The following is a 16409-nucleotide window of genomic DNA, read 5'->3' as shown; positions in this document are numbered from 1 at the left end:
CTTACTCTGAGCTTGTTAGTGCGGATCTCAGCGAGCTAGCTAAGCATACATCACCTTTTCAACGGCACAATAAATAATAGATTTGGCTGGGGAGCTGTTCAAGATGGGACGGCGTTATGGCTGCGGAGCCTTTTCAAGATGGGAGGGCGTTATTGGCAAACAAACACTAAATTTGTTTGGCTCAACCGATCCATAGTAGCTCACTGACAGCAATACTGTAAAGAGTGGCTTTAGTTTCCTATTTGGCTGGTACCACACACACACACACACGCACACGCGCACACACACACACACGCACACGCACACACACACACACACACACACACACACACACACACACACACACACACACACACACACACACACACACACACACACATGCAGGCAGTGGGGAGCCATGTGTTGCATGAGCTTTACATACAATATATAGAACTAACATAATACGATGGCTCATTAATTGAGCTTCAAGGAAAAATCACGCCCAGGTGTTGAAGTAGACGGTGCAGTTTTGCACATGTCAGACCCATGCATACGTCTGTGCATGTTCGTGCGTGAGTGTGTGTGTGTGTGTGTGTGTGTGTGTGTGTGTGTGTCTGTGTTTCACCGGCTTGGAGCCGCAGCGCCTTCTGTCTCCACACTCACTTCCTTGTATGATCCGGGGGGAGTGGCCTAGGCTAAATCTCGTCCTCACATCCCATTTTCAAACACACAATAGTCAGTTACTGAAGTGGCCGCACCGCTTAAAATCCACCTTTGGATAATCTGTTACACTATTACATCATTATCAATCTGTGATATTCATTCAAGTCAAGTTTATTTGCATAGCCCTAATTCATAAGCACTAGCAATCTCGTACGGTACTGCGCGGGCTCGCGGCCTCGCCCCTAGCTTACTTCCTGTTGCAATGTTTGCTAGGACAATAGCTGGTTGGTAAGCTAGGTTTCAAACTGTTCCCTAGCAACACAATTCCATGAAAACCGTCTATACTCTAACACTCTAACCTTAACCTGAACTATAGCAACCAAATAATCTAATCTACAGCCTAACCTGCCCTATTCTAACTAACCTAACCTAACCAAGCATTGCACAAGTTACTTTGTGATGACATGTTGTAAACTGCCTGGTCTACTTCTGCTTCAGTTAGTGATTTCCTGTATTTCCCAGAATGCCTTTCAACAAGTCCCATAGAACAGACATGAACTTGTTGCTGTAGATCAAAGTTGGGCGTATTGGCGTATAAATATGGCTAGCAGGCATAAACCGCATATAAATATCTGGATGTAGCTACCGTGACGTCACCCATTGGTTTTTGGACTTGTATTTTGAAGCCTCGAGGTTGACATTTTCACCGTCGCCATCTTGGTTTGGAGAGAGAAGTGACGTGTATTTCTACGAAAAGAGCCGCAGCACGGCTTGCTATAGGTCCGTGATCAGCGAGCTGCGCAATCACTGAACAGGCAACCTGTCAATCACGCCCCAAGACATACAGTAGTCTTTTTTTATCGTCTATTTTACTCAAAATGGGACCAAATTTACAAAATGAACATCATGCTGTATTCAAGAAGACTTGAAACTAGTGTTTGAGGCCATAAATTCATAGGAAAGTGTTTACTGGGGCCATAAATCAAGTGAGAAGTACGGCCACTTTCCCATTCACTTCCATGTAACCTGACTTATTTTTGCAGCCAGTGGAGTTGCCCCCTGCACGCGATTCGAAAGAATGCAGATTTAAGTTACTTCCGCATTGGCCTCACATTAAGCTCCCAGGTAGCCCACTGCTAGCAGGCCAACTAGTTAGTGAACATTGGCATTGCATTCTGGTCTATTGAAACTAAATCATTTGCAAAAACTTTACAATCTTTGTGAAAACAAATAAATTATTATTATTCTGTATGAGAATGCATTTCTTCATTGTTGAATGAATTTAAGTTGTAATCAATTATTTGTTAATTAGCCTATTGCAGACAGCGTCTTACTTTTAGTTTCTGATTTCTGTGTGGTGCTGATGGATAGCTCCCTTTATCATTCAAATAAAAAGTGCTCTGAGAATGCTTTATTTGGCCTCCGTATTGTTAGTGTTTACGTTCGGATGTGGGCCACAAACATGTTTGAGATTTTCAAGTGGGCCACGAGTCAGAAAACGTTGGGAACCGCTGATCTAAAGGAATGGGGGGAAATAAATACTGAAGTGCCAAACAATAAAATGGGCCCAGATATGCATCTCCTGAGGTAATACTGTAGTTCTTTGTTTGTTTGTGTTAACAGTGTTAAGGTGTTTTAGGGTGGATCTTTCATTTGAGAAGAATACTGCAGTTGCTTCACACAATACAGCATTGAGAATTGGAAGTTGGGCAAGATATTTCCAACACTGTATTCTGCAATGCAGTTCTCTACATGAAAATGCAAATTTAAGGTAAAAAGCCACCTATTTCTGAAGAAAATGGTGAAAATGACATACCCAAACTTAAATGCGTACTGTGGCTGAACTGCTAGGGTTACAGACAACTGCCTGACCATTTCTGAAAGGTAAGACTTTGAAGTTTCTGTTCCAAGTGTCAGAATGACTATGTCTTACTGACCCTGAGTAACATCAGCTCAAACACAGTGGTTGATTCTCGCCTAGAATAAAAAACACTTTTAGAGTGTAAACAGTTACCTGTGGTTGTTGTATTTATGGCTATAAACCCAATGGAGACATAGCCACAGGCCTTACCACATCCCAACTCAAAGGAGATGAAAAAATACCAAAACATGAGTATTTGGCAGTGGTTTTTGTAGGGAGATACCTAGGCAGAATTCCAAAAAGCCATTTGAAAAAGCCATTTGAAAAAGCCAAATAATCTGACATTTTTTCAGCACTCTTTGTACAAAGACGGCTATAACTTCCGCTGTGTTGATCTGATCCGAAAAAGGAAGACAGGGTTTGATGCGCAAGATTCAGACGATTAATTCGGTATGTAGCATGAACAGCATTGTTCAGAATTAACCACCTAATTCACCACGTTAATGACCGATGAACAGCATCAAATCTGAAACGTAACACCCGTGTTACGGTGCAATGCAAGACTGAGATAATCTAAATTCAATAATAACTAATAATAATAATTGATTTGATTATATGGTGTCTTTCTAGATACTCAAAGCGCTTCACATATCAGGGGAGGGGGGAGACGACTCATCCAGCACCGACGTGTAGCACCCACCTTGGTGATGCACGGCAGGCAGTTTGCGCCAGAACGCTCATCACACATCAGCTATCACAGTGGAGAGTTGAGGACTGAATGTGCCAATTAAGGCACGAGAGATGATTAGGGGGCCGTGATTGAAGGAAGGCCTGTGTGGGAATTTAGCCAGGGCACCGGGGTTACACCCCTACTCTTGTGAAGACTGCCGATGGGATCTTTAATGACCACAGAGCACAGAGCTCACTCACAGGACAGAGTCCCTGTCTCTGCACTGAGGGATTGGGAGGATTATTCATGAGAGCAGAGGGAAGAGCACCTCCTACTGGTCCTCCAACACCACCACAGTAATGTGATGCAGGAGCCATGGTGCTGACAAGTTCAATTAAATTGTGCGTACTGTAGGGTCTTTCTGATGGCAGACTATGGATATGGGAATTGTAATGTTCCAGGGAACGGCTGGCAACTGCTGAGGAAGCCTCCACAGACTTCCAGTAGCCCAGGGCTCCAGAAAAACCCCACCCGCATGCATGCAAATGCGTGCGCATGCATGCGCACACACAAACACAAACACACACACACACACACACACACACACACACACACACACACACACACACACACACACACACACACACACAGAGAAACAGAGCAGGGACTTAGTTCAATCCTTAGCTTGTGTTATGGATTGGATCTCCCTGGGAAATAAGAATTGCTATTTACAGGAAACCTAGTGACTTACTGCATCCAAGCGTGAAATGAAATCATTTGCCCCTTTATTTAGTTAACCGAGTAAGGTGTAATGTGACAACATGTGAACAACGGCCAGTCTCATAATGGATGTGTAGCCTATGCTAAAACACATGCAAGTAATTGGTAAATTTTCATTTCATTGAATACCTTTATTGTCATTGTACCATGTACAACGAAATTAGGTTGCAACTCCCATAGACGCTGCATGAAATAGGCCATGCCCATCACGGGGAAAAGTGCTCCATTCACTCCCATACACCAGCATCATTTTCCTTGAATTAAACATAGCTAAAAGCTGTTGTGTGGTGGGCTGCGCAGACAACAAATGTAAAAAATCGCCAATTAAAGTTTTTTGTACTCCCGAGCAAAACAAGGAAGTCATTGAGAATTGGCAGGAAGAAAAATGTGGATCTAGCTGTCAAGGAAGGAAGTTGAAGTGTTCATCTTCAGTATATATGATCTTTGTGTGCAACACGTGACCATACACGTGTCACGCGACATAGGAGAATGCCAGGATTGGGGGGGAGTTTTTGTTTCCCCCCGTTTTGTGCGTGGTTTCTGCATGATGATGCGCTCCGCAGTGTGTCTATACTTGATGCAATTAAAAAAAACAATAAATTTGATAAAAGTACAACAATAAGCAGAAAGATTAGCAGCAGAGCAATGTGTTTAATCCAAGTTCACAACAGAGAGGCTATGGGCATATCTCAGAGTTTGATACTGCATGGCAAGGGTACAAAAGGGCATGCGGTGATAGTAGACCAGAGGCCATGGGAATGGAGATGTGGTGGGAGTGGGGGGGTGAATGTGTAATTGTGAGAGGCTGTATGAGTAGCATGGCAGGCGGGGGGGTGGGGGGGCTGCTGACGGTGGTGCCTTCCTAAGCATGTCAGTGCTTTGCCGAGGCACAGCATATCCACTGTCCCCAAGAAGGCAGAGACGGCTGACCCTGCACTGCTGTCTCTCCCTCGGCTGTCCCTGTGTGTGTGCTTGTGTGTGTACGGGTATGTGTATGTGTTGTCTAAATGTGTGTGCGTGTTTGTTTTTTGTGCTTTTAATGGATTGGGTTTGTATTTTGCGTGTGTGTGTGTGTGTGCGTGTGTGCACGCGCGCGTGTGTGCGTGCATGTGTGTGTCTACGTAACAGGGTCGCCTAACCAAGGAGCAGAGGTGGGGCAGTGCCCTCCTGTCCAGGAACCAGTCCCTGGAGGAGGAGTTTGAGCGTGCCAAGGCAGCAGTTGAGGTAAGCAGAGTGCCACTTAACACAGCTCACAACTGTCAGCTGTCAAACAGCTACCTCCACCTGCCGCAGACTTTTAAGCACTTAAACGCATCGAAAAAAGCCCAGGTTGGGTTTTCAATATTAAACACCGGAACTTTCTTTTCAGAGTGTGCCAGCTGTCCTTGTCAGGGTCGAGTCAATTCACTTTCATTCGCTGCTGATTGTGAGAGACTGAGAGAATCTTTTTTTTTTTTTTCCTATTTACAATCATTGGTAAATGTACTATTTGTTTCGTCCCATCATCAGCATCACTTTCCTCCTCTCGGATGTAGACTTTTTAAAACTGAACGGTTTAACAAATACAGAGAAAACTATTCACACCACAATTCAACAACATGACTAGTTAATTTATACTGTATGTTGTCAGAATTTACTTACTTGCCATTTATGTGCTAAAAGTGTGATTTTAAGACAATGTTTCTGCAAAAAATGGTAGTGAATGGACAGAGGGGAGAATTCGGTAATGCTTTAGGATACAGCCTGCAACTTACAGGGTAAGTAAAGATTTTTTTAAACTAGAGAGAGAAGGTTGGTGACAGACTGACTTCATGTAATAGTCTAGCATGCTAAACTGTCTTGGAGAATATGACGCCAAAGCCTATTAATATGTTTTGGTCATTTAATACTGCCTTACTTTTTGGGTAATGTCCATATTATCTGAAGACCTTTAACAAATTGATATGCTGTTCAATTTGGCAGACACACATTTTTGGACGCCTGCACTTCTGAATCCGACACTCCTGCAGTTTCACTGCTCATGTACCTGGACAATCACTGTTATAATGACAATATCTACCTGAAGCCCTGTGGAAGTTATTTCTTATTTCACTCCTTTGGGACATTTTGTCTCTGTGTCAAACGATCACTATTGTACTTGCCGCAAAGTGTTGTGACAGCTTAATTGTCCACGCCAAACTGACCCACTCAAGTTCGTTGGCAGATTGACCTAGAAAAACATTCACGACCTTCCGCTGGCTAACAAGATGACGGTAAAATGATCAGTAATTTCACGGGCACGGACGTTTCAGGTGTCACAGGCGATGGCGAAGGAAATGAGAAATGAGATATGGCTTAATTCTGAAATACGTCTGATTTTCTTGTGCTATAGCACGTCAGAGGGTTTGCTATAATGACAGCACTGAAAAACGTCTTCAAAACCTCTCACAGCTCGGAAGAAGAATACGCTTTTGTTCGAAGCTCAAAGCAGTTCCATTACCTTGCCCACTTCAACGTCTTCTACATTATCCACTGATGAGATGAAAGGAATGAGACATCATCCACATTTGAATGAGTGTTTTTTTCCACTTCTTTCCAATAAGCTGAGAGTCTTTTGTTAGCTTTCTTTCAACTGAGGCCATCTCACCGGCCTTTCTTACAGGAGTTGGAGGAGTTGTTCAAGTGGCACTATGCTCATTTGCATTGTCCCTGACAACTAAGCGAATTGAACACCTGAGTTGTCAAAAAAGCATAAATCTTACTACCCCAAATTTTAGCCATAGCCAGCCAAGTTCGGTTCTAACAGTAAAACCACTTTACCACTCAGTGGACCTCTGGCAGATGTAGGTCTGTGTATCGTTTTTGTGTATGTGCACATACTTGGCCAATAAAGCTGATTCTGATTCGGATACTGAGTTATTTCCGTCAATACCCTCCCGATACCCAGCCTTTAGCAGATGGCAGGCGGTCAGTTGCTTCATCTTCACTGGAGGCTACAGATGGATCATGCTGTACTCTGAGCTACAGTGTGTGGAATGTGCGATAAATAATAGAACAGAGACAGGAAGGTGGTGAGAAAGTGAGAGGAGCAGCTGCAGAGGAGAGGACTGTCCCGCTCGGGGATCACTTCCCAAAGTGAGTGATGATGTCACACCTCGTATGAAACTCCAGGCCGTAAAGTCACAGCCTCCCAAACTGCACAGCGTGTGTCACCGCCTCAGCCAGAGGGCAGGTAATTCTGATAAGTGATGGGACTCCGAGATGCTCCGGGACAAATGGAACATCGATTGGATAACAGTATCTCGCGGGTTGGATCGTTCAGCCTGAGTGCTATGGCCTCCACTTCTGGAGGAGCTCTGTTTGACGCAAGCAGTCGGCCATTTTGGTTCCAACTGCCGATATCAAAGGCCACAATCACAGATAATTTCCCTTTAAGTAGCTGTGCTTATGCATGTTCTTTCATACTTATAAAGAAATGGAAGAAGAGACGGCTCCAGCACACAGCCTCTCTACCAATCCATTCAATTAGATCAAATTGTGTGGAAAATTATAGTGGAATCACAGAAGGGGGAGGCGAGGAATGAAGGTCTAAAATGTCATCCATTTTAGAAAGATGTGACCAATATAGCTGTAGCCTTTTATGGATTTCACATAAAAATTACAAAATAAATTGCAGCAGCCCAAGAGACAGAGCTTTGCTGTGTTTTAATTTAAAAGCAGACTGATAAAGAGACGCCTTCTGGGTCTTCTGGTGACTGCTCATGTCATGTGGGGACAGCGTCAAAGACACTGAGCTAATAACAGCCTAATACTTGTACTAAATAAAGTGCCAATGGAAAATGTGCAGGGTAAGTTTGGACTTTGGGGAACATTGTTTTGGCTGTTGGGGCGGAGATAGCCAAGGCACAGAACCGATAAAGACAAGGTCAAGGTGACTGTGGGCCTTGTCTTTGATTAAAACAGCAGGAGGACAGCCAGGTTCACATTTTCCCTGCAGAATAGTGGATATTGGTCTGAGGCTGTCTCAGTTTGAAGTGAGATTTCAGAAGATTGAGAACAGAGGCGGTGCGGTCGCCTAGACGTTAGAGATGTGGGCTTATGATCCAAAGGTTGCTGGTGTTAATCCCTGGGCCAGCTGGGAAAATCTGGGGAAGTGAACGAGCAATGCTTTCAGCTCCCCTCACAACTTCCATCAGCATGCCCTCGAGAGGGACACGCTCAACCCCCAGCTGGTCCACTGGAGATGCTCCGTTGCCAGCAGTAGAGAGAGGTGGTCCACTGGAGCTGCTCCATTGCCAGCAGTAGAGAGAGGTGGTGCACTGGAGCTGCTCCGTTGCCAGCAGTAGAGAGAGGTGGTGCAGGCCGCTCCCAGGTGAGAGCATTGTGTTGATAATCTGTTTGTCCACAAAGAGAAGGATCTGTCCATTTTCTTTTAGGAACCGCAACCCATGTCCGGGCAGCGATATTCTTTTTCCCATGATGGCGAAGGCTAGGCGAAGGCATGACTCGCTCCCCTCTCTGCCTCTGATTGGTTGACTGTACTCGGCTGCTCCCACCTTCTTTCCAGGCGAGCCAGAAGTATCTCAAACGTGAGCAGCAGGTGCAAAACAATCATTAAATCAACAAGCATGAGATACTTCATTATATGGAACGTTACAATTGCAGACCCTATATCTGAGTTATTTAGGCCTACTTAGCCTATTGCACAGACGTGTAATTTTTTCTTGTCATTCCAAATTTAATCACATTGCACATCACGTTGCTCTGATTAAGTAGAAGTACAGTTATTTGTGTAAAAAAAAGACTGGTAAAGCAGAAGTACTGATTCAACTTAATTACTCAAGTAAAAGGAAAAAAGTACAGGCTCTGAAATGTACTCAAGTATAAAAGTTTTCTGTGCAAGGCGAATAGAAACTCACGTCATATTAATATAATTCAAATACTATTCAACTTAAAAGGTCCCTTCAAAACATATTTTAAGATGCATAAAGACTATACTTTAATCTTCTAGTCTTAATCACTATGACCCACTAGCTCAGAGAGTTGGATTGCTGTCTAGCAGTTTGGCGCTTGTGGGTTTGAGCCTCAGTGACTTTTGAGGTTGTGGGTTCGAAAGAGTCATTTAAAGCCCTGAGAAAACCTCATTCAATCAGTCTGACTTGGTGGCACAGAGAGTAGGCTTGCAAAGTGCTTCAGCAGACAGACGATCAACATCACAAGAGGCAAAGCAATGATGAAACCACAAAATAAAACCAGAATAGTAGTGTTAATAAATAAATAAAACAGTAGCAACATAATTACTTAAAAAAATGATAAAACAATAAAATATAAGTACAGATCCTGCAGGCCCACCGCGTGTGTGTCGAATGCCACTAGCTGCAGCAGAAAATGGACAGAATTACTGATGGATAGATTTTTGTCCATTGGGCTGTTTTAGAACATCAATATCAGGGTTCGAGCTATGTGTAATGTAATGAGCATCATTAATGTTATCAAGATAAATAGGGTAAAAAAAAATCTGAAAGAACTAGCCTAAAATTTTGGATGGCTTTTTCAGTGTGCACTGTTAAAAAATAATGTACCTTAGCATTTCTGGCCCCATTGTGTTGTTTGCTACGGTATGTTTCTTATTCCCCTGATAACTGGCCCAACATGAACAACATGATGTCACTTTGAGATATCTCCAGCCCAGCTACTATGGAGTTTGATAGCAGAAAATTGCTCAGTTATCTAAAACATCAACAGTAAACAACTGGAAAAGTTTATTGCTATTGTACTCTCTGCCTTCTCATAAAACCCAGCACAGCTGAATGTCAGAAGCACTGGAAATCAGTGACTGAAGTAGAAGACAAGATAGGTTGAGGAAAAGTGGGTACATCAATAGTAATTACAGTACAACACTTCCTCACAAATGAAACCCCAGGAACTGAACATAAATTGATATTTAAAAGTGTAAGAGTGCAGGTGGATTTTCCCTTTAAATCCTGAGTGTGTCTAGGCTGGCTACATTAACTTTTTCAGTCAAACAATATAAAACTCTCAACAATGGCTGCTGCGGATGTGAGGATTGCACCGATTGAACAATTCTGGGCCGATAATGATGTTTAAAATAACAACTTGGCCGATAGCCGATACCAATATATTTTTTAGCTGCGGCCATCATGGCCAGCAGCTCTATAAGTCACTCTGTCGGTTGGTCCACCAAAAAATGTTCGTCCACCAAAAAATGTTGGTCCACAAAATCAATGTAAAACTTCACAATGGAGTGGATGACATCACAATGGAGTGGGTGACGTCACTCATATCTGGCCACAGCTATTGTGACTTTGCGCTTGTTTGTATTACCCCTTTTGTGACAGAGAAACCAAGAAATCTTCATTATACAAAAAATAACTGAACTGTTTTAAAGTCTTTTACCTATCTACTCAATGATAATCATTTTTCAGTACTTGTAGGTGCACGAGTACGGTAGCCAGGCAAAAGTTATGTGACTCAAATGCTAAATATAAGCCACTGCAATCGGTGAACGCAAACTTGTTTGCCGATTTGCAGTCAACAAGGCCAATATGGGCCGATTCCGATATACGGCCGATATAGAGCTGGCCAGCCTGACATCACGCATTGTTCTCTCGCATTGTTCTATTCTCACAAACATGGCGCTCCTCCCGCTGTTCTCAGCATAGGGTATTCAACAAACATGGCGTCAACTCTGCAACGTTAGCCAGCTCTGTGTCGGTGCATCCCTAGGTGTGAGTAGTTCTCAATACAAGAGGACACCGAGCTAATCTGTTGACTTCAGTTGGAGTTGTGTGTGGTAACTCGAGACACAGCCTTTGGAGGGAACCAAGCCCGTGAACTTATCCACTTTACCCAGGGGGGTGGCATTACAAAAGGATCATTATTTACCAGTGACACGGAGCAGCCTCCAAAGAAGCTGAGCCAGAACCGGGCTGCATGGCCTTTTCATGTTAATGAGCCAGACAGTGCTCTGCTGTGTGGGACAAGTCCTTGGTCAGCCAGACGAAAATAGGGAGCTGGAGTCCCGATAATGTCACTCAGAGAAGAATAAAATACATTACATATGGACAAAGTGCTGGGAATGCATTTAGGCAGGCAAATTATACAATATAGGATGTCTGGGAGAACAATACACGGGGGAAATGTAGCCAGGGCATTCAAGTACTTGTATTAATTTGAGATTATGGGAGAGCAACAAAAATTTGGGGGGGTCCGCATAGTGCAGTGGAGGGTCGCAGGTTCGAGCCCCCATGTTACCTCCAGCTTGGTGGGGCGTTCATACAGGCACAATTGGCCGTGTCTGCGGGTGGGAAGCCGGATAAAGGGTATGTGTCCTGGTCACTGCACAAGTGCCTCCTCTGGTCAGTCGGGGCGCCTGTTTGGGGGGGACCGGGGGGAATAGCGTGATCCTTCCACGTGCTACGTCCTGCCGGTGAAACTCCTCACTGTCAGGTGCACATGTATCGGAGGAAGCATGTGTTAGTCTATGGCTCTCCCCAGATTGGCAGAGGGGGTGGAGCAATTAACGACCGGGACAGCAGGGGGGCCAAGTATAACTGTGGAGTAAAGGGGGGGAGGGAGTGGCGGGATCTGTTTGTTTGTTTTAGTCATGACTACAATTAACATTAATGTGTCTAGTAATCATTTACTAATGGTGTTCATGTTAACCAGGTATTAATTTATGCAGTATAATAGTTTAGGGTTAGTTAATGGTTAGAGTTAGGGTTAGTTAGTGGTTAGGGTTTATAGTTAATAAACATGAATTAAGCATGAATTAAGACTTAATGCTTAATAAGCATTAACTAATGTGTATTAATCCTTATTAAACTATTAATTTAGTGACCCTTATTGGAATGTTACCCACATTATATACATTATTATATAGAGATGCAAGAGCCACAGTCATTCTGAAAGAAAATTGCACTATAAAGTCTGAGGCAATTATTTTGTAGGATTCTGTTTTATGAGAATCAGCTTCTATGTTTTAGCTGAACCAGCATTATGAATTATCAAGTTCTACAAATGATCACCCCTGGAGTGTACAAGGACATTTATTTTCACTGTAGGATATTACCTCAGTTCAGCTGACTAAGAAGCACTAATCGGATTTTAGGAAAAATATTAATATTTCTATTCCAAATATGGGTGACTCCAACAGCCAGGGGTGAGTATTATGTCTGGTGGTGTTGCCCTGATTACGGGATATATTTTGTGAATAATGTATTCATAATGAATCTCGCCCAGTTCAGCAGCGGTGACATGTTTGGCTGGCAGGAAGCGCAATGAACATATTCCATTTCAGCTAACACTTACAGAGCTGCTGAAATGAGAGTCGCAGGTATGAGCTTGCTCCATATCAGGATAGCATATAAATTACATCTCTGGATCTTTGCCGTGTTCCACGTAATTAAACTGCTGACGCAAATGGAAAGAAAAATCCTCAGTGTCATAAAGAAGCATGACTTTGAAATTGAGTTACAAGGCCATACATTTCATCTATTTCAATCCTACAAGAACATCATTGTCCTCCATGATGCAATCAGGATGAGCACTATGAAAAGTTGCAGACCAGACAAAACAATTTCCCTCATTGTCTACGAGAAACAAATCAATTATACAACATGACTGGATATACTGTAGGTAGTGATGAGGACCGGCACAGCATTATACGACATGACTGGATCAGGCCAGCCACATGATGAGAAAAGTTGGGTTTTGTTTAGCTGTGGTGGCTAAACAAGAAATGTTACTGTAGCTTGCGAGCCTAACTTATCACATCTGAATAGCTGTAGTCATTTAGCTGGCTAGTTTGCTAGAGCAAAGCACAATACCAAGATTACATTTTCCATACATATGCTTATGGATTAATCGGCAAAATGAAATGAAGACAATATCAAAATACAAAATAGTTCTCTATTTAGCCGTAGATCATTTTTTTTCATTCATTCATTTGCTTGTGCATTTGTTAATTATCTGAGACACTGAATTTTCAAAATTATACCAACTGATCCAAGGACTTGGTGTTACTGTACAGTGCTTGCATCATGGCACACATGGCTGGTCGTTACAGTGATGACATACAGTGATGACATCATGGCACACATGGCTGGTCGTTACAGTGATGACATCATGGCACACATGGCTGGTCGTTACAGTGATGACATCATGGCACACATGGCTGGTCGTTACAGTGATGACATATGACATCATGACGGCACACATGGCTGGTCGGGTGTGCTGTCTTTCACAGTAGTCTGTTCGCACAGCAGTCAGTTTGGATGCAGCCTTTGCCGTGATAGTGTCACTGAATGAAATATCTCTGCATTATTCATTAACTTTCTCGAACATATTGTAATTTTAATCAGAAAATTACCCAGCTGTGAGCATGTCTACTCATGAGGTGAAATAGTTCATGCCCAGTCAGCGGTATCTCATTAAAATGTGTTCCCCTCTCTATTATATATATATTTTTTTGCCTTAATCAAAATCATAATAATAATAATAATAATAATAATAATGATAATGATAATGATAATGATAATGACAATAAATCTAAATGCAGAGTTTTCAAAGTGCTCTGCAGGGAGAAATAAAAAGGATTATAAAATAAAAGATAATAACCAATGACATAAAAGTCATAAAATGCCAGGTCGTTATCATAAAAGAGAATGTGCTATCAATACTGGTCAAATAAAGGAAACTAGAAACCATCTTGAGATGGGATCACACTAGTCTCACATGGTCAGACCCAACGTCTTACATCAGCAGGCTTCCAGCGATGGAGGGTCTGAATCACAAGTCAGCATTTCCAGGTTTTGATGTAGGAATTCCTACGGTAAAATCTGATTGGCTGGCTGTTACGGAAGTCTGCATGCATTGGTGCATTGTCCAAATGTACCATCCCACAATTTGCGTCACGCCATCCGTGGTTGGTCAATTCATATGTCTGTCACACATTTTACAGTAGATACATGTACGTAGATACGCATCTACTGCGAGACTAGGATCACATCATATCACGCCCATTTTCAAACGCGGCCTTCATTTTGAGGTCAACTACACAGCTGTAAAGTTTTGTGACTGCATGGTGCAGTTTTGATGCTATCGCATTTGCAAAATCTGTCCACAGACAGACAGACAGACATATACCACCTCTTTGGTAGTTCCCGCTACAAGGTGTCACCAGGACCACATATTTCCATAACACACACACGTCACACACACACACACACACACACACACACACACACACACACACACACACACACACACACATACACACACACACACACACACACACACACACACACACGTCACACACACACACACACACACACACACACACACACACACACACACACACACACACACACACACACACACACACACACACACACACACACACACAGAGAGAACAAGGTGAAAACAATACCAGCCATCTCTGTCGCGGCTGGTAATTAATGTATGAAAACGTGAAGTGGTGTAAAAGGTGATACTGTCTACACAGTCTGAAGGCAAAAGCCCAATCACCTTTAGTCTAATTGTTACCATGATGATGAACATAGCATTTGCTCTCACTTTTTGAGGATAATGTTTTTATCATGTGCAAATATAGTTTAGTTAAAAGGGTATTTATTGACCAAATTTGTCCCCACAAGCAGAGCAGTCGCAATGCTGGACCATGATTGGCTGATAACAGCTAATTCAGGCAGGTGCAAGCAAAACACTAATGAGGGTTTCCAACTTCATGATTGGAATTTGGAAACCCCCATTAGTGTTTTGCTTGCACCTGTGTTTACCCTGCCTTTTCGACACAAAATGGCCCCCGTGAAAAGGGTCTATTGATTGAACACTCTGATACCAGTGGAGATCTGCTGCTACATATTTGCACATGTGAAAGGTAACACTAAAACAAACCTGGTATATATTTTCTGATGCTCAATCATGTGACACATGTATCTCCTCCTACCTCCTCCAGTGTATTACCTCCACCTCCAGTATCGCAGCACTTGACAGAGCCAGCAGGGGTCTCACCTTAGTGTATTACCTGCGCACCTCCAGTATCACAGCACCTGACAGAGCCAGCAGTGGGGTCTCACCTTAGGATTTGAAATGCAATTTGTCCAAGAGGCAGCAGCAGCCTGCAATTACTGTCGCCATCAGGGGGCAAACTCTGGCCTCCGTGTCAATCACAAGCCTCTGATACTAGGAGATGAGGAGACCTCTGCCACATAATGTAGACACACTCACAAATCACACACACACACACACGTCACACACAAATGCACACGCTCTCACACACACACACTCACAAGTCACACACAAACGTGCACGCACGACACAACTCATTCCCATCTCTTCCTTACCCCACGCCCCCTTCCGGGCCAATTGGCGCCGGTTGTACACAGTCCTGTCATGTACAGATGAGTTCCCGGCTATGGAGGACTCAATAAGTCACAAGAGGCTGTTGTTCTACTCCCTTCTATTATTCTTCCTGGTTTGCCTCTGACAGGAAGGCATCCGAGAATCATGGAGTCAGCTGGCTGACAAAAAAGTCCACAGTGGCTATTGGATGGATACGACTCGTACATGGAAAACAGGCACACATTTTAACTGCATTTGTGACAGCGCTGCCTGCCGGGAGCAAGGACACTGCTCACAAAGAATTGTTTTCAGATCTTTTTTCCATGATAAGGAGATATGGAGAGCAGAGTAAAAGCAGGCATATCTCTTTGTGTCTCTCTGCTTTGTATCCAAGACTCAAGACTCCCTGCTAAGATCACTCGTCATTAATCATTTAGAATGGTAGGGTGGCATGGCATAACATTATGCAACACAATCACCAAAATGTTGTTTATGTTTCTGCAATGCACGGACACATGACATTCAACATTTGTGAACCGATCTTTTTTTTTGCACATCAACATTTCAAATCAACCAACATTTTCCAACGTAAATGTTGGTTAATTTGAAAACATTGCCTAGTTTCCAGTTAATCTGAAAACATTACGCAAATAAAACAACTAGGTTGTGCGGTTACTTAGGCAAATAAAATGACTACGGTAGGTTACGGTTAAGGTTTGCGTTAGAGGAAATAACAAATGTTAACAAATGTTAAATGTGACACAGTTGAAATGTAGACTTTGGAAATGCTGGGAATTGAACATGGCTAAAATACACAAATGACAACATAAGAAACCACCACTTCTATGCATGTATTTACAGACATCTTCAAGATGTCAACAAATTGAGAATTTAGAAAAAGTAATCGACAAGAGATTATACAAATGGTTTCATAAACTTCTGTTCAAGTGGAAACATGAACATGGTTTCAGATAGTTAGATTAGATTGATTGAGAGTTGAATTTAGTTTACACATTTTACCATTTCCATATTTTCCACAACACTGGCACCATGCTTATCACAACAAACAATCTAGCTCGATAGGAAGATTGCAAA

General features: G+C 42.8%; 1 protein-coding gene across 1 annotated transcript in view; it reads left to right on the top strand.

Moving 5' to 3' along the window:
* The window catches only part of pex5la (peroxisomal biogenesis factor 5-like a), a gene marked incomplete at both ends in the record, with an annotated part of 143314 nt that overhangs the window by 101430 nt on the left and 25475 nt on the right, over positions 1-16409 (top strand). The window contains one exon of the mRNA XM_083647429.1: positions 5082-5177. Within this exon, the coding sequence (XP_083503555.1) occupies positions 5082-5177 (96 nt within the window). The remainder of the gene's footprint in view (positions 1-5081; positions 5178-16409) is intronic.

Source organism: Poromitra crassiceps (assembly GCF_964638095.1).
Source record: "Poromitra crassiceps genome assembly, chromosome: 12".
Lineage (NCBI taxonomy): Eukaryota > Metazoa > Chordata > Actinopteri > Beryciformes > Melamphaidae > Poromitra > Poromitra crassiceps.
Note: the sequence above shows the minus strand (reverse complement) of the source record. Positions and strands in the feature narration are given on the sequence as shown.